Source organism: Urocitellus parryii, chromosome 15, assembly GCF_045843805.1.
Source record: "Urocitellus parryii isolate mUroPar1 chromosome 15, mUroPar1.hap1, whole genome shotgun sequence".
In the NCBI taxonomy this organism is placed as follows: Eukaryota; Metazoa; Chordata; class Mammalia; order Rodentia; family Sciuridae; genus Urocitellus; species Urocitellus parryii.
The window spans coordinates 13,277,111-13,295,678 of record NC_135545.1 but is presented as its reverse complement, the minus strand read 5'-3'; the positions used below and the strand labels follow the sequence as shown (position 1 = coordinate 13,295,678).

Sequence of the window (18,568 nt, the reverse complement as noted above, 5' to 3'; positions counted from 1 at the left end):
GACATTACACGTGACTATTGGTAAAATTTGATTAAGGTCTGTTGACAACATTGTGGCAACATTAACTTTTTGACCTTGATAACTGGACCCTGGCTGTGTGAGAAAATACCCTTGTTTCATTACAGATACCTAAATATGAACAGCAGGAAGAGAGAAGGCCAAATAAATGTGATAAAGTGCTACGCAATGCAGTTTTTGTCAATTAAGAAAGTACTACGAGAAACATGGGTGAAGGATGTATTTTATGTTTTTCGGCCTTTTTTTTTTTTTTCCTTTTCAGTGCTGGGGATTGAACAGGGGGGCAACCTACCACTGAGCTACACCCCCAGCCCACCCCACTTTCTTTTTTTTTAATTTTTAATATATATATATATATATATATATATATATATATTTTAGTTCTCGGCGGACACAACATCTTTGTTGGTATGTGGTGCTGAGGATCGAACCCGGGCCGCACGCATGCCAGGCGAGCGCGCTACCGCTGAGCCACATCCCCAGCCCCCACCCCACTTTCTGAGACAGAGTCTCACTAATTTGCCCAGACTGACCTCAAATTTTCAACCCTCCCGTGTCAGAGATGATGGGATCACAGGCATGTGCCACTATGTCTGGCTATTTTATGCACCTACATAAAATTTTTGAGATTTACAGAAAGCTGCAAATACAGTCCCCAACATCCCCACACCATTTCCCCATTAACATCCTGGTGTGGCACATTTGTCACAGTTAACAAACTGATACTGATGTCATTCACTGAATCTATGCTTTATCCGGTCTTCCTGAGCTTTTCCCTCAACTTTTTGTTTTTTTCCTGTCCCAAGATCCCATCCTGGGAACTAGCCCAGTCAACACTTAGGCGCCTACTGGCTCTGGCACATTCTTAAGAATTTCTTCTAAATATCTTGACAGTGTTAACATTTTTTTTTTAGTTGTAGGTGGACACAACAATACAATCTCTTTATTTTTATGTTGTGCTGAGGATCAAACCCAGTGCCTCACACACATGCAAGGCAAGGGCTCTATCACTGAGTGACAGCTCCAGCCCTGGGTGACAGTTTTGAGGGCAGGTCAGCTATTTTGTTATGTCTCCCAACTGGGCTTTGCTTGATCAGCTTTATGTTGGTTCGACTGGAGTTTGTGTTTGGGGAAGCCCAGAGGTGGCCAAGCGTCACTCTAGTGACACTCTAGCACCAGAACACGATGGCTGAGGGCAACCTTGACCGCCTGGCTGGCAGAGTTTGTCCAGTCTTCTCATCCTCTGTCCTGTGCCCTTGGAGTCTAGGGCTGGGGATATAGCTTGCCTTACATGCACAAGGCCCTTGATTCCATCCCCAGTACCACAAACCAATCAAAACAAAACAAAAAACCAAAAAACTAATTTTTTGACAGTCTAAGTTCCCCGGGCTGGTTTCTGACTTGGAATCCTCCTGCCAGAATTACAGGTGTGCACCACTGCATCTGGCCATGATCCCCTTTTGAAATCTATGTGACTCATATTAAAATCCAGGAATGCAGACCACAGATATTAAAACACAAATGCAGTTAAGATGTACAGTAAGCTTCATTGCAGCATGCTGGTAGCAGAAAAAAACAAAACAAACAACAACAACAAAAAAAACACAACCAACCAAAAAAACCTGAAAGCCAAGTAAATTCCTATCAACAGGGGAGACAGGCCCACTTGGGATACATCTGCAAAGTGTCGGCAGGGATGTGCACCAGAAGTCCCTCCAAAGGTGGATGTGTGGGTTAAAGGAACCTCACTCTGGGCTGGGGATGTGGCTCAAGCGTGCTCGCCTGGAATGCGTGCGGCCCGGGTTCGATCCTCAGCACCACATACAAAGATGTTGTGCCCGCCGATAACTAAAAAATAAATATTAAAAATTCTCTCTCTCTCTCTCTTAAAAAAAAAAAGGAACCTCATTCTTACCCATCACCTGATATGCAATATGAATACACACCTTGGTAGGAGTGGGGGCAAGATGTGGCAGGACATGCCCCAGGGGTGTGGTGGCAGCTGAAAGGAAAGGGCTGTGCCTTTTTATGTCCTTCTGTCCACTTGCAGAGAAGTGTATGCACTCAAGACTCCAGGACATGGGGTGATAGTCACTTTCTTCCTTATACTTTTGTTTTATTTATACAGACACGAAAAAACTTGTTTAAAATGGACAGTGCAAAAGATGGATTAATCTACTTAAAATTTAATTTGCAAAATTTGAAACTCTTCATCCTCAAACTAAGAAGCACCAGTTATCTCAGGGTCACTCCAGTTATCTAAGGGTGTTTCAGCCAAGGGACACAGTTGACCGACAGTGGTTCCTCTGGTTGATCAAGGATGTACCACCAGACCCAGAGGCAGACGGGATGCACCCACTGCAGGGCCAGCCACCGTGCCTGAAGAACTGCACTCACCTTACAAGGCGTGCGACTAGAGTGAAAAGGAAAGGCTTTTCTTTATAAGTTCCCGATTATCTTAATGCCACTGTGACATACTTTTGTAATTAAAAAGACAATAAGGTCCATATAAAGTCAGAAAACCCAACACGATGGGGTTGGGATGTGGCTCAGTGGTACAGTCTGCCAAGGAAAGCCAGCTCTACCTCTGAGCCACATCCCCAGCTCTTATTTAAATTTTGAGACAGAGTCTTGCTAAGTTGCCCAGGCTGGCTTTGAACTTGGGGATCCTCCTGCTTCAGCCTCCTCAATCACTGGGATTACAGGAGTGCCCCACTGGTGAAGATTTGTAATCAGGACCAGACCTTCCCATGAGGCTCACTTAAAAATCGCAAAGCTTCCCTGTGTGACGCCCTCCTCCCTGCAAAATCTGAAATGAATTCACCTGTGCCAGGCTTGGGAGAGGGAACAGTCAAGCCCAGCCTGTAAAGGCCAGTGACAAGCTGGGGACGGAGGGCAGGTCCAGCCCCCAGCCAGGATAAAAGGCTACGGGAGTTGGAAAAGTGACTCTAGGAGCTGCAAGAGGCTGTAACCAGGTGCTCTGCTACTCCCAGCTGATGGCAACCGCAAATGCCATCAACACAGATTCTGCTCTGGAATTTGGGGGCCTCAAGATGCGTGATTTAATATAAATGAGCAAAGAAACTGTGGCAGCGTGTACCTCTCCAGGGCTCAATGACCACATGAAATGAGCCAGCCCCTCCCACTCAGTTCCAGGGCAGTGACACCACACACAGCTTGTTTAGAATCCCTCCCCTCTCGTGCCCTGCCCTTGAGTCCTGCCTCCTCTGGCTGGAGCAGTCTGTCTGCTCCACCCCAGCCTGCTCTGCAGCTTCACCCAGCATCCTCCCCTCTGGCTTGGGCTCCCATGTTCATTCCCACTGCCACCTGCTCGACAGGGACCTCAAACAGCAGTGGAGCAGGAGGTGGATGGTACCCAGGGGCTGGACTCCATAACCAAGCAAGGCTGGGGGTGGCAGCTGGCAAAGTGCAGGCGGGGCCCTGGTCTGAAATGAGTGTCTTTATTGCTTGTACCGTACAAACACAAGGGGTTAAGAAGGGCCAGTGGGGATGGGGAGAGCTGTCAGATAAACATCATACACACACGAGAAGGGAAAGAGCCCCCGTACCCTCCCCACCCTCCCCACAATGCCTTTCTATGGACTGCCCAGTAGGGAGGAGGATGGAGAGGTCAAACCACAAAAACCAAACTGCACACACCCAGAGACGCCGGGGGCAGGGGGAGCGAGGACATGGGTGGGGAAGCAAGTGGACCCCAGGTACCCGCTCCCCACACACGATGGAGCGCTGGGCGGGTGGGGCCCAAGCGCACACACACCACGCACACTGGAGGGCCCAGACACACTGCCCTCTCTCACACACACACACAAACACAGCCATGCACACCTGCATCCCAGCAGCTCAGGGACGCCCACGGACACAGTCCACAGCACACACACGTGTGCTTACAGCACTGACACGTTCTCTCCATCACGTTCACCTTAAGGCTGCAGAATTTGGGGCCCTGGAGATGGGAAGGGGTGAGGTGGCCTGGGAGCCTCCCTTCTCAGAGGCCCTTAACCCCAGTATGTACCGAAGATGCCCTCCCCTGCCCCTTCTCTCCCCAAGTCCACGGGGCCCAATACTGTCTCGGTGAGATGTGTAACAGCCGAGGCTAGTGCCCTTCTGCCTCAGGCAGAAAGAAGTGGACAGTCCTGGCCCCTGTCCTCAAAAGGAGCCAAGGCCAGACCCAGGGTCCAGTGGGAGGTAAGGCCAGCTGGAAGGAAGCCCTGGTAAGGCACAGGGTTGGGGGGCAGGCAGGCAGGCTGGCCCCCCATTGTTCCTTCTGCCTCACCCACAGAGTTAGCAGAACAACTTGGGGAGGGAAAGGGAAAGGAAGGGCCAGAAGGCAGTGACCCTCTCCTGGTTCCCCATGACGCAGGGATCTGGCTCCATTCACAAGGAGCCCTAACCCCCAATCCCACCGGTCCCTGGACATTATTGCTTTTCTGACCCCAGTACGGGGCTGGCAGGTGGACCTCCTCTCGCCAGACCCCTGGGGCCTAGGCGACAGGCTGTGGAAGGTGGCACGGGTGCTGTCCGCTAGGCGGCCGTCCCACCAGAGGCAGCTTCATCCAGAAGCAGCAGTGTAGCCAGGCTGCCTGCGTGATGCCCAGCCAGAAATTCAGGCAGGACCCGGGGATCCATGCTTCACCCTCACTGGGGCCTGTTTTTGATTAAAAACCTGAATCCATCCTCCCAGCAGCCCATGCTGGGGTGGGAGGTGGACAGTCCCTCCACACAAAGGGGAGGTTAGAGGCCAAGGCTGCGGGGACCACTGAGGTGAATTTGGGGGAGGACTGAAGAAGGAACTGGAAATGGAGGTGAGAGAGTGAGGGATGGGGGCACAAACCAAAAAGGCAAAATAAAAAGTCTTTTTAAAAGCCACCCAGTTGGTGGATGGCGGCCATGCAGGTGTCCTGTGGTGGCAATGGGCTGCTCACTCCCGGATGCTGGCTGAGTAGGAGAACTGAGGGAAGTGCGTCCGCTGGTCCAGCTCCAGAGAACCCAGGCTGTCATCTGTGGGTCAGGAGGAAGCGTATTTGGGGTACTGGCCTGCAGAGGGCCAGAGGCACCCACCGACTCCCTCAGGATACACCCAGAGGAAGGATTGCAATGGGGTCACAGAATGAGCCCAGCAGGGAGTTCCAGCAAGATTGGAAGGGATGGCTCAGAGGCACCTTCCTGACAGAGCCCCCACAGCCATGTCCCTCCCCCAGGCCCTGGGTAGTCTTGTGTGGGGAAACTCCACAGGCCCATCACCCTGACCCTGTGTCCTCTCAAGTGTCCTCCTCCCATTCTCTCCGCATGCCATCACCAAGGTCCAATCCAGACGCCTCAGGCCCAGTCCCCTCAGGCCCAGTCCCCTGCCCTGGCTTGCTTCAATCTACCCTCCACGTGCAGCCAGGGGATTGCACAGAACCCTCCCATGGCTCCCACATGAAGGTTCTCACCCTGTGTTCCTGGGATGCTCCCACTCTGACCCCCATGCCTCCTGCCTCTTCCCTGAGCCCACAGCTACCCTGCCTGCAGCCTGTCCTTTTGACTGCAAAACTCTCTGCACTACTGGAACCAACATGCCACTCTTGCCAGAAAGCACAGGCCAGATGAGGCACTTCCTCCATGAGACCCCAGTCCCTGGGCTTCTACACCAGGCTGCCTGCTCTGGGCTGTCACAAAACCTAGACTGGGAGCTCTCCAACAGCAGGGCCCAGGGATGGCTGGGTCACTGCTGTGAGGCTTTGGAGTAAAAACACAAATAGCTTAAGAGTCAATGAACTAAAAAAAAAAAAACAAAAACAAAAAAAACAGTCCATGAACTAATCCAGCCCAAAGACCCCAGCCACCTCCTGACCAGTGCTTTCCCCTGCAGCTCTGGACTGCGCTGTAACCAATGGCTCCTGGTGACCCTCACCAGACCAAAAAGAACCCAGCAGCAAAAGGCCTGCAAGCAGATGTTAGGGAAAACTGCCCAGAGGCAGACCCCACCTCTCCTCCACCCAGGCAGGCACTGTGATGGCCAACGGGGCCCCCAGACACTCACAGCGGTCCGGGGGTGTGATTGTGATGGACTGGGCGGTGAACTCGTCATCAAAGTACCTTGTGTCAACCTCAGATGTGACCTGAGGCTTGAAGGGTGGCAGGAGCTATGGAAGAGAACAGCCCAGACTCAGGGACCCTGAGGATAGGCCTTGACCTAGGCCACCCACAAATGGAACAGGCCCCCAGGAGTTGCTGGAGGCGCACAGGTGGGCACTCACCTTCTTTTGCACCACATCCTGCCAGTTGATGCTGAGGAAGAACCTGTGCTCCATGACCTCCTTGGCATCGCTGGGCCCCCCACCGAGCCTGGGCAGAGACGGCCATCAGCACCCATCTCCCAGAGCAGCTGGGTCTGGGAGATGGGCTTCAATGCAAGCTGGCCAGAGCCTGCAGCGGGAAGTATCTGCACAGCCTTTTGCGATTCTGTCCCAGCCACAAACCACCACTTCACAGAGGGGGAAGCCAAGGCTCAGGAAGGGGCGCTCATGACCACCTGGTCTCACAGCCTGCCTCACTGAGTCCAGCAAGAGTGGGCGGGAGGGCTTGGCCACAAGACTGCCCAGTCCTCAAAATCCCCAAACCCCATGGAAGGGCAGGGAGGGCTAAGCATGGGCCCGGCCAAGGGGAAGCCCTTCAGGTGCTAGCTGTGTCTACCAAAGGCTGCATGGGGGATGACATACTGCAGGCCCATAGCAAGTGCACCTGTAGACACTGCTCTCTCTAGGCCAAGGGGCAGCGGCAGCAGGCAGCACTGGGATGGGCAGGCAGATGCCAGCCCTCACCTCTGCTTAGGGTCCTTTTTCAGCAGCCCAGCCAGCAGAGACTTGGCCTCAGGACCAAGCGTGCGTGGGAAGCGGATCTCCTCCATGAGGATGAGCTCAAAGAGGCGCTCATGGTCCTGGTTGTAGAAGGGCAGGCGGCCGCACATCATCTCGTACATGACCACGCCCAGCCCCCACCAGTCCACGGCCCGGCCGTAGTCATTGTCCTCCAGCACCTGGGGAGTGAGGGGCAATAAGCAGCCAAGCCACAGTCCAGGGCCAGGCAGGGGAGAGAGGAGTCAGTTTTGCCCTCAGCGTCTAAGCCAGGCAGGCACACAGGCCCGGGGGCCCTCCACCCTTGGCCTACATGTTCCTGGGCCCCCAGCTCCAGACACCTCAGGTGCCAGGTACTCCGGGGTCCCACAGAAGGTTTTCATGGTGGCACCGTCACTGATGCCCTCTTTGCAGAGGCCAAAGTCGGTGATCTTGATGTGGCCATCTTTGTCCAGCATGAGGTTTTCCAGCTGCAGGAAAAGTCAATAGATGAGGGGAACATCCTCCTGGATTCTGTCACCAGCCTTCCCCTCCAAGGGGCAACGGGCTGGGGTGGTAACTGTCCAGCCAGCAGCTCCTCAGTACCGACTCCTGGGGCCAGGATGAGCCCAGTGCATGGCCACACAGGCTGAGGCGCAGAGGGAGGCCAGGCCCAATGCCTCCCTTCCTCTAGCCACACCAGGCAAGCTGAAGGAGCCAGGCCCTGCTCCAGCTGCTGCCTCCACTGTGGGCTGCAGTTACTTAAGATCCAATTGGAACTGAGGGCACTATCCTTCTTCTATTTTTTATTAAACTTTTTTTCTTTTAATTATGACACACACACCACAAAAGAAACAGAAAACACAAATGAAAGAGGTAGTAGAGCCTCTGTGCAAACCGTGAGGTCAAGAAATAACATCAGCAGCCCTCTGGAACCCTAATGTGCCCCTTCCCAGGTATTAACTATCTCCCACCCCCACCCCCACCCCCACAGTGAAAAGCAACTTTTTTTTTTAGGTACCAGAGATTGAGCCCAGGGGCACCTAACCACTGAAGCACATCCCCAGTCCTTTTTATATTTTATTTTGAGACAGGGTTTTGCTAAGTTACTTAGGACCTCATTAAATTGCTGGGGCTGGCCCTGAACTCATGATCCTCCATCCTGCCTTACTTAGCCTCTAAAGTTGCTGGGATTAGGCATGTGCTACCGTGCCCAGTGAGAAATCACTTTTTTAATTCCTTGCTTTTCTCTATAGTTTTGTTTTCTTTTGTGGAGCTGGATATGGAACTCGGGGCCTTGTGAATGCCTGCCACTGAAATACCTCAGCCCTTTCCTCACTGGTTTTGACATCTACGTGTACACCAGTGAGCAGTGCTGGACGTGTCCCACCTACTCTGGCCTTTTCCCCGACTCCAGCCTATGAGCTGCATCAGCACCCCTGGGCAGCTGGGCTGCTCTCTCTGCTGCAATCCTGCCGTGGAGACACCACAGTGCACCGTGCCTGTTCCACAGCAGCAGGCGTTCTGAGCTAGTGACAGTGCTGCTCTGAGTACACGCACACTTTCTGGGGTGAGCACGTGTCCCTGTTTCCGCTGTGCACACAGCAGAGCAGGTGGCGAGTGTTCAGCTTTGGTGGAGGCTGCTACTTTCTAGAGTTTGTACCAACTGACACCTTCACCTGGAGCCACACAGCGACTGGGAAAGGCCTTCACAGTGGAACCACCTGGGCCCACCTCCCCGTGTGAGTGCCATGCACATGCCAAGGGCCAGCCTGGCCTGCCGAGGGCACACCCTCGATCCCAGCCACCTGCTCACCTTGATGTCACGGTACACCACGTCCCGTGAGTGCAAGTACTCGAGAGCTGAGACGATCTCTGCACCATAAAACCGGGCCCGCTCCTCTGTGAAGACACGCTCCCGGGATAAGTGGAAGAACAGCTGCAGGGGACAGGGAAAGGTTAGACCCCAGCCTCAGGAAGGGAGGATGGCTCAGCACCCAGCCCCATGACAGAGTGACACCTGCTCCCTGAACAGGAAGGACATCAAGAGGCACCAAGTGAGGGGTGATGAAATAATATCTCACACAAAGAGAAAAACCAAGCAAGGGATGAAAAATAAGGGGCAGTCAGCAGGTGCCCACAGAAAGATAAGGAACAGGTGAAGGAATCAGTGACAGCAGGGAGACAGGCATGTCACAAGCAAGTGACAGAACATGCTGAGCAAGACCAAGTCAGATAGATATGACCATATCCCGGTCAGTCACATGTGTGTCCAGAGGGTAAGAGGAGCAGCAGGGGACAAGAGCAAGCATGAGCCACTCAGTGACAGAGTGGCTGGATCAGTCTGCACAGGGAGGACATGGGGTCAGAGGGCTGGTGCATCTTTACCTCCCTAACAACATCCTTCCTCTCACTGTCGGCTGACCGCCCCACAACCTCTCCCCACCCCTCTGCACCTGGGTTTGGATCTGCCCTGAAAACTCTCTCAATAGCTGTGTGAACTTGGGCAAGCCATTTAACCTCTCTTGAGTCTCAGTTCCCCACCTGCAAAATGGAGATGATGCCACCTGGCTCAAAGGAGCAGGGGTGCGGGGTGAGGGCGGAACCCAGTGATAGGAAGCCTCCATCTGTCCCTTCCATCTCACCCAGATCCTCTCTGCCTGCCCCCATACTCTGGAAGGAGACCCCCACATGCAAGGCCGGTGGCTGGGGCTCACCTCACCCCCGTTGGCATACTCCATGACGAAGCACAGGCGGTCGTGGGTCTGGAAGGCGTACTTCAGCGCCTGAGGGAGGAGGGCACAAGGGCCACTGGGGTCAGAGGGGGGAAGAGGGCTCTGCCTAGCCCAGGAGGAGAAAGCAGTTTATTCTACCTGTACACACCCGCCCTGGCCTGGGCTGCTGTCAGGCAGGTGAGTTCAAATCCTAGGCACTGCTGGGGGAGAAAGTGTGTTCTAGGCAAACAGGACTTGTCTTCCTTCTTGTTTTAACAGTAAGTGTGTTAATAGCTCGCTCGCTCTCGCTCTCGCGCTCTCTCTCTCTCTCTCTCTCTCTCTCTCTCACACACACACACACACACACACACACACACACACACGATGCACACTGGGGCTAGGCACAGCAGTGACTTTAAAGCCAAGTCTAAAGACAGGGTGAACAAACTGTCAGCCAACCAACAGGTCCCAAGCTGTATGTAAGGAGCCCTCCAGGAGGTTCCTCAGGTCACCTTGGACACCTCTCTGCTCGAAACAATTCTGCAGTTCTGTCTTCCACACTGAGGCACCTCCTAAGATGACATGAACAACACTATGGCTTCACAGGCTATCTGCACAACTAAGCAAGAATCGGCACAGAAACCACCCTCCATCTAGTTCTCCTAACTGATGCCCAATGGCCTTGATGGAGACTGCAGCCCTAAGACACCTCCCTCCCGCAAAGAGGGGTCCACTGGGCCAAGGCAACAGGCAACATAGTGACCACACATCTGCTTCCATGATACCTCAAAACCAAAATCAAAATCAAAAGTCTTTCCATTTGGACCAGGCAGGTTGGTTCTGCCCATCCACAAAGACAGCTCTGTGCTCTCCCAGGGCTGTCCCACATCATGAACCACCACCTCTGAGCAAAGTGCCACCCTGCAGCAGGACCTTGATTCAGACAATCTGGGGAGCACACTGAGGCTGTGCTCTGTAGTGGGAGGTTTGGGACTCTCCCTGAACTCTGCCCAAATGGACTGGCCTAGAGCCCCACTACCCACTGCCATCTGAGAAGGGGGGTGACTCACAGTGAGGAAGGGGTGCCTGGTGTTCTGGAGGACCCGGCTCTCCGTGACGGTGTGAGCGACTTCATCCTGCAGACAGAGAGTGTGGGTGAGCAGTTGTGACCACGCACACCCCAGCCTGAGGCCTGGGGGAGCAGCACCTGAGTAAGACCAATTCCATTCTTTGCCATCAAAAAAAAAAAAAAAATGGACCCAGATATGGACAGTCAGCAGCTCTCAAAACTACAAGAAGAGTTGATTGAGATTCTATAATAGGAGGGGCTAGGATCTTACAAAGGCTGGGCTTGACCCTCAGTCAGTCTCTCTCTCTCACACACACACACACACACACACTCTCACAAGGGAAGCTGCTGCTCTGGACTGAGCTCCTGCACTAGGCTCTAGTAGAGTCACTCATACCAAATGTCACATGATCAAATGGAATGTTAAGAAAGCAGCTACATTCCAAAACAGACCATTATTCCTAAAAACGGGAGATTCCAGTCTACCTGAATCAACATGGAAAGAAAGTCCTCTCTGCTTTTAACCCCTACAAAAGGAAGTATGAGGTAATTTGATGTTACCGGGTCCACTTTTTTTTAATGGTGTTTCCTTGTTCCCTGACAACACTCACTGCTCTGCCATTGCCCAGTGGGACTTCTCCCTCTATTTCACAGAACGGAGGTGGCCTCAGTTAGCAGATCACAAATAAAAGCCAGTAAGACCTCAAACTACGTGAGCTGTTATTTTGTCTCCTGACACCCCCAAGGAAGCCAGTGCACGGCCGCGAGGATCCACCTTGGCAATGATGACCTCCTTCCGCAGGATCTTCATGGCGTAGTAGCGGCCAGTAGCCTTCTCCCGCACAAGGATGACTTTGCCAAAAGTGCCCTTGCCGAGGAGTTTGAGATAGTCGAAGTCATTCATGGTCTGACGGGAGGGAAAAAGCAGGGGCAGTCAAGGACCTGGCAATCGGCCATGGAAGGAAATCCTTTAATAAGCAAAGGGGAAAGACACCACTGTAGGAGCAGGGAGGGCGCTCTGGGCAGCAGCTCTGTTCTGAAGGGGCTACGGCCAGGCACTCCCAGGCACAAGCTATGCGGGGCAGGCATGGAGCTCTGAATGGGGCCGCCTGGTCTTTACAACCCCCCAGGACGAGTCCGTGGCAGCTCTGTCCATGGCTGCCCCTCACCCCAGGGCCAGAGCAGCCCTATACCATCCATAACTTGGAACCACCCCATTTTGCACAGCATCTGTGAAGTCTCTCCAGAGACCCCTGAACATCTGCATGAAAACCAAGGGAAGCTGGGGGTTGGTCAGCCCGCCCCAGGCCGCCTGCCCCCAGCGCGTACCACTTTGGCCCGTGCTTTGCTGACAGCCACTTCCATCTCCTCGGCTGTGGAAGAGTCACTGGGGGAACCACACTTGTAGTCCATGGGGTCCTCGCCAGGGCCCCGCTGCTTGAGGCTGTTGGCGACCATTTGGATGGCCCGCATCCACTCCTCCCTGTGTGGGGACACACAAGTCTTGGACCGTGACTGGGAAAGCAGACGGCTACCTCCCAGCCCAGCCTCCAGTGGGTGAGCAGATGGGCAAACCTCTTTGGGGGCTTTGGAGAGATCTATCTAAGACAGGCTGAGCTGACAGGATCCGACTGAAACTTCACAGACCTCTGATTGTGGCAGGTGGGAGATTCAAGAGTGGAATAAAAGAGAGGTCACCCATGGCCCAGGAGTGGCCTGGCCTGAGGGTCCTGTGCAGATAGGCAGCACTGAAATGATCAAAGTGGGCTGACTACATTTGTTCACAGCCCCTTGAAAAGAAGCTACCAACTTGAACCCTGAATGAGGGAACCCGTGCTCCTGAGCTGCTCAGAACACACGAGCAGCGTAGGTTTACAGGTCACAACTGTTTTGTGAAGCAAAACCAAGAGTAAATTAAGCACTCAAGCACCAAAGCAGCTAAAGAGTTCACAGGGAGAGCTGGCCAGCAGAACTCCCTGGAGGGACTGGCTGCTGAGGTGGAGTGTGGGGGCTGCAAGGCAGGGACAGAAAGAGATGGAGGAGAAGTGGTCTCAGCAGAAAGGATCTGGTTTGAATACAATAAATTGGCTTTGTCACTCATGATTTAGTTGTTGGGAGCAAATTTTCTTTTGATAATTAGTGGAAATGACCACAGACCAAAAAGAAAAAAATATTAGGCTGAATGACACTCAATTGTTCACATCCCCCCATTTCTGACTCACCACACAGCAATTTCTAGTGGTTCAACCTAACATATTTTGAACCCCCATGTATTACGCTTATGTCTAGAAATCAGCCACGTGACCAGCGGGAAATAGAAAATGTTCACTAAGAATGAGACAATTCAGAGAGTAAGCAGGCAGCCTCCCAAATTCCGAAAACTGAAAGAAGCCACGGTGTGTGCAGCCAGTGCTGGCAGAAAGCCACCAAGAACCAAGAGCGGCCGAGTTCTTCATGCACACGCATCCTCTAGCTGCCCTCCACCAGCCTCTGTCCCACGGCATCAAGCAGGGCCACTTCCATACCTATCAGCCCAGCAATGCATTTCCCACATTTTGACACTGCTGGAACACAGAAGTGTCTTACAGTGGCAGCCTCTCTCCACTAAATTGGGCACTGCTATTTTTTGGTGTTATGAACACTCAGAGAGCACTCACTGTTATGAACACTCAGAGAGCACTCACCACCCTCTCCTCCTGTCTTTCAAAGGAGGAAACTGAGGCACAGATTAAAAAATCAAAAGTAAGAAAAACATGGCAGCTCTCCAAGCCTGGCCGCTGGACTCCCACTGGACTTGAGGCCCTCCCCAGGGCCAATGGGCAAGACAGTTCTTGCCCAGATCTGTGGCTTGCTGAAGCAAGCTGGAACTGAGCTCAGAGATGCCCGTTAGTGCACAGGAGGCTCTTCCTCTTCAAACTGGCTTCACTCCCCTGAGACCATGCTTTGTAAGATGAAGATGAGTATCCACCATATCATGTTTTGAAACAGATACACAAACATCAAGTGTTGGCACATGGCCCCTTCCCACCCAAGAAAAGTCTGGGGTCCCCATAACCCATATATGTCAACCCCATGAGGAGCTTTGAGTGTGGTATGCCTCCTGTACCTATACAGGTGTTCAGTAGGTATCTAAGTAATGAACAAGCAAGGCAGCCAAAGTCTGAGTGGCCCCAGGGCCTATGCACAGCAAGGCCACTGCACAGCCAGGCAGAGTGGGGTTGGCCTCTTCCCTCCCTGACCCAGCACTTCTAGCCAGCATTTCTCAACTGGTTTTAACCCATGCTCCCTTTGGAACAAGTCACAGCCTAAAGCCCAATGCCTATATTAATTTCCCTGTTTTCCAAAAAAAAAAAAAAAAAAAAAAAAAAAAGGGAAAGAGTAGGGACACATCCTATGATATGCCTTGTCAATCACAGCTATCATAGAAATTTTAAAATGGTAGATAAAAAACAAAGTCACACAGGCAGGCACAGTGGGGCACACCTGTAATTCCAGTGACTCAAGAGACTGAGACAGGAGGATCACAAGTTCAAACCAGCCTTGGCAACTCAGTGAGACCCTGTCTCAAAATAAAAATAAAAAAGGCTGGGAAGGTGGCTCATTGGTACAGAACCCTAGGTTCAACCCCAGACTGCAGAAAGAAAATCACAGATCTCCTAAAGGATACGAACAGTGTAATCATACATACAACCTCATGGAGAGAAATTTTGAGATTGTGAAAAAAGCTGGCTACAGGTTAAGACCCACAGTGTGATATCAGCTTTCTGACAAAGAGAGGGATGGAGTGAACACAGCACCCCAGAAGCAACTCTGAGCCTGGCAGATCAGCTGTAAGGGTGTCCCATCCTTTCCAGCCTCATCCCCGCCTCAGCACGGCAACTGTTGAAGCAGGGCGGACTGCCGTGTGGAGAGCAGCAGGCCCAGGGCTTGGTCCAGGAAGCACCAGCCTCAGGGAAGGTGTGAAGGCAAGGCGTGGGGCCAAACTGATCCACCAAGGATGAAGGAGGTGGATGCGGGTAACTGAGGCCCTCCCCAACACTGACCAGCTGCCGGTCCAGTTCCAACTGGACTGAGGTTACAAGCTTGCAGCACTCAGAATTCCAGAGAAAAAGTAAGAGCCTCTGTCCAGGACACTCCTCAAAGGTTTCAACACAGTGTCTGGGGCAGAGGGGAGCTTCTACCCAAAGTTGGGGCTAAAAGGAGAGCTCTTAAGGAAACCAACCCCCTCCCTGGTTAAGATCACAACTAGGAAAATAACAGCAGTGAGTGTGCAGCTCCACAGCCACAACCTCAAGAGCATGGGAAGGAAGGGTTCTGACATGGAGATGGAGGCACAGAGAGGTAGATCACCTGTGGAGGTTACACAGCTGGAGACAGCAGAGCTGGGACTCAGTGCCAGGCAACCCATTCTTCCCTGGAGCCCACTGCCTTTCCCTGTGCTGGCGGTCTGAGTGTCAGACTTGAGAGAAGCTGAGGAAAGCTCCAGCCTTACTTCCTAGAAGAGGTCCAGGAGAATCAAGCAAAGATACTCTCAGGCAGGTCCACGGACCAAGGGACATCATACCAAGGGACCTCGAAGCCAAGCAAACTGATGCCTCCCCTTGGAAGCTGTGAGGTGGACCACATTCCAGAGGAGGCCTCTCCTACTGGATACCACCCCCAGACACCCTCCACACAGGCAGCCACCATGGTGCTGTGAGAAGTAACACCTTTAACCCTCCTAATGACCAAGGCAGCAGAAACTGTGATCCAAGTCATGCTACAAATAGGGAAACTGAGGCACAGGGAGGCTGATGTTTGCCCACTTACACAGCCAGTAAGCAGAGGCCTGGGAACACCAACCCAGGCATTCCTTCTTCACCCAGGAGCACTTCTCCCATCAGGGGTATCTTCCAGAACCTTCTCATCCTCACTTGGGTTTCAGGGCCAGGAATATATGGGGAGCTACATTTGCCCAAGCGGCACTAGGGAGGGCATCCTGTGTACAGCATAGGAGCAGCACTGGGCAGCTGGGAGCCAAGCCTTGAACCCATGTGGCCCTCACTGGCCCAACCTCTCCAGTTGTTGTCTGCCTCCCACATAAAGCACGGGTCACACAGTAGCTAAGAGCAGACTCTAGTGCTGACGGCCTGGGTTCAAACCAGCTCTGCCTCTTCCTTCAGGAGATGCTGGTCAGGTCATCTAACATTCATCAGCGAGCTGATCTGTAAAGCAGGCACTAGTGGTTCACACAGGGGAGATGTGAGCTGCTGGACACGAACCACAGAGGAAGTGACTCAATGGATTGTTGTGAGGATTCACCTTGCCAGCCAGTCAATGTTTACCAAATGCCTCCTACAAGCCAGGCCTTGTTTGGGTGCTGAGGATGCAGCAGGAAACAGCTCACTAGAGTTCCTAGTCTAACGGGGGAAGACAACTGTGTAAAAATACAGCAGTTTGGCTGGGGTTATGGCTCAGTGGTACAGCATTTGCCAAACATGTATAAGGAACTGGGTTTGATTCTCAGCACCACATATGACTAAATGAATAAAATAAAGGTCCATCAACATCTTAAATTAAATTGCACATTCTTCTGCTGGGTGTGATGGTGCATGCCTATAACCCAAGTGGCTTGGGAGGCTGACACAGGAGGATTGCGAGTTCAAAGCCAGCCTCAGCAATGGCTAGGCACTAAGCAACTCAATGAGAACCTGTCTCTAAACAAAACACAAAATAGGGCTGGGGATGTGGCTCAGGGATCAAGTGCCCCTGAGTTCAATCTCCAGTACAAAAAAAAAAAAAAAAATGCATGTTCCTCTGAGTATTGTGATGAACTCTCAGGTTATATCCCACCTAGCAGGACATGAATCATCTCTGTCCAATGTATCTGTGCTGTATATGCTACCCACTGGTATGTCACTTAGTAGCCTCTTGGCTACTACAGATCAAATGTAGCAGTACCAAAGTATTTGTGTTCGAGTAAGCCTTCTGGAGTGCTCTAACACATCACCACAATGCCTAGGTCAGTCACTTCATTTTATTTCATCATGTAGGCACTGGATCATCCTCCAATATCATCATGAGAAGAAGGGTGAGTACAGTAGTACAATAAGATATTTTGATTGGGCTGGGATTGTGGCTCAGCGGTAGAGCGCTTGTCTAGCACGGGCGAGACCTGGGTTCGATCCTCAGCACCACATAAAAATAAAGGCGTTGTGTTATGTCCATCTACCCCTAAAAGATAAATATTTTTTAAAAAAAGATATTTTGAGAGAGAGACCATATTCACATAACTTAATTTTGGCACAACAGATTGAACCCAGGGGTACTTAACCACTGAGCCACACCCCCAGCCCTTTTATTTTGAGACAGTACCTCGCTAAGTTGCTTAACAGCCTCCCTAAGTTACTAAGGCTGCCTCTGAACTTGCTATCCTCCTGCCTCAGCCTCCTGAGCTGCTGGGATTACAGGCATGTGCTACCACACTTTTATAACATAATGTAACTTTTATGACAGAATATATGTTCAATGTTACTATTGTTGTTAATCTCTTAAAATTTATCATAGGCATTAATGTATAGAAAAAAATACACAGAGAGAGTAGGAGGGTTGGTATCAATCACTATTTCAGGCATCTACTGGAAGAGTCTTGGAACATATCCCCTCAGGTAAGAGGGGACTACTGTAGCAAGACAGGAATCAGAGAGAGCCCTTTCTTAAAGGGTAGCCAGGAAGGCCTCTCTGAAGAGGTGATACTTAAACCAGGACCTAAAGGCTATTACTAGAGTATGAGCCATCCCCAGTGCCCACAACAAGCACCTGGCACATAGCTGTGAAATCAATGACGCCACATGGATAGTGGGAAGGAAGGGAATCCAGGCGAAGGGAGAAGTGGGCAAAGGCCCAGGGAGAAGGAGCCTGGGGTGTCTATAGAAGGCATAGCAGGTGCAAGAGTGGCTGGAGCCAACAGAGGGAGTGAAAGAAGGACAAGCCCAGACCACTCTGTACTGTATGTGCCACTAAGTTAGGGATCCATCATGGGAAGTGGCTGACAACTCTAATTTCAGTGTTAGGCCAAGAACTGCTATGTGGGCTGCAGACCAGGGGCAGTGGACACAGCATTGTCCAGGCAGGAGGAGACAGTGGCAGGAGGTATAGGAAGGAAGGGACAGCTCTACTGCCCAAAGACTCTACTATGCATGGGTCCTACCAGTGCTTCCACACACACTTCCTCCTTTGTCCCCAGGACAACCAGGGACCTGAGCCCCAAGGAGAAAGGAACACAGCAGTTGCTCTGCCCTGGGTTGTCCTGCTGAGCAGGACCCAACGTGCCACAGAGGGAAGCTCAAGGAGGCAGAGGTGGCCGGGCTGTCCTTCCTACTTCAGGAGTAAGAGCTAACTGTTGGTCTGAGAGTGGGCCTCTGCGCTTCACCCTATGCATGGCCTCCTCTATCCCCAAGGGACATTTTATGGCTGGACGGTATTAGGTTCCCTCCCTTCTCATAGACAACATCAGCTGGGAGGACAAAGTTGATATGTACAGTCCTTACAACAGGATCTGGCTCAAGAGAATTAGTTTTAATTATTCTTGTATTCATCCAACAAACATTTACTGAATACCTATTTATATGCTGGGCACAAATAAATAAATATAAAATGCCACACTTAGTAGACAGGTTCTATAAAGAAAAATAAAGCTGGGTAAGGGAAACATTCACGAGGAGGCAGGATAGGATACTCTGAGAAGGTGGCATTTGAATAGAGAACTTGTGAAGTTAAAAAAATAGCCACGATATCTGAGCAAGGGGGTCCTAGGCAAGGCAGCAGCAGGTGCTAAGGCACCCACCCAAGAGTGTATTTTGCAAGTTTAAGGAACAGCAAGCAGACCAGCATGACTGAGTGTGGGCTCCAGTGGCAAGAAATAAGTCTGGAGAGGGGCAGGGCCTTGTAGA

General features: G+C 51.9%; 1 protein-coding gene across 5 annotated transcripts in view; it reads right to left on the bottom strand.

The window, feature by feature from the left end:
- Positions 1 to 3,458: 3,458 nt before the first annotated feature.
- The window catches only part of Akt2 (AKT serine/threonine kinase 2), a 49,873-nt gene continuing 34,763 nt past the window's right edge, over positions 3,459 to 18,568 (bottom strand). For all 5 annotated transcript variants that reach the window (XM_026411528.2, XM_077792774.1, XM_026411527.2 and 2 more), the window contains 10 exons: positions 11,967 to 12,120; positions 11,413 to 11,544; positions 10,639 to 10,704; positions 9,572 to 9,640; positions 8,671 to 8,793; positions 7,217 to 7,345; positions 6,843 to 7,057; positions 6,279 to 6,366; positions 6,062 to 6,164; positions 3,459 to 5,037 (listed from right to left, as the gene is read on the bottom strand). In XM_026411528.2, the coding sequence (XP_026267313.1) occupies positions 4,958 to 5,037; positions 6,062 to 6,164; positions 6,279 to 6,366; positions 6,843 to 7,057; positions 7,217 to 7,345; positions 8,671 to 8,793; positions 9,572 to 9,640; positions 10,639 to 10,704; positions 11,413 to 11,544; positions 11,967 to 12,120 (1,159 nt within the window). In that variant the 3' untranslated portion in view covers positions 3,459 to 4,957. The remainder of the gene's footprint in view (positions 5,038 to 6,061; positions 6,165 to 6,278; positions 6,367 to 6,842; positions 7,058 to 7,216; positions 7,346 to 8,670; positions 8,794 to 9,571; positions 9,641 to 10,638; positions 10,705 to 11,412; positions 11,545 to 11,966; positions 12,121 to 18,568) is intronic.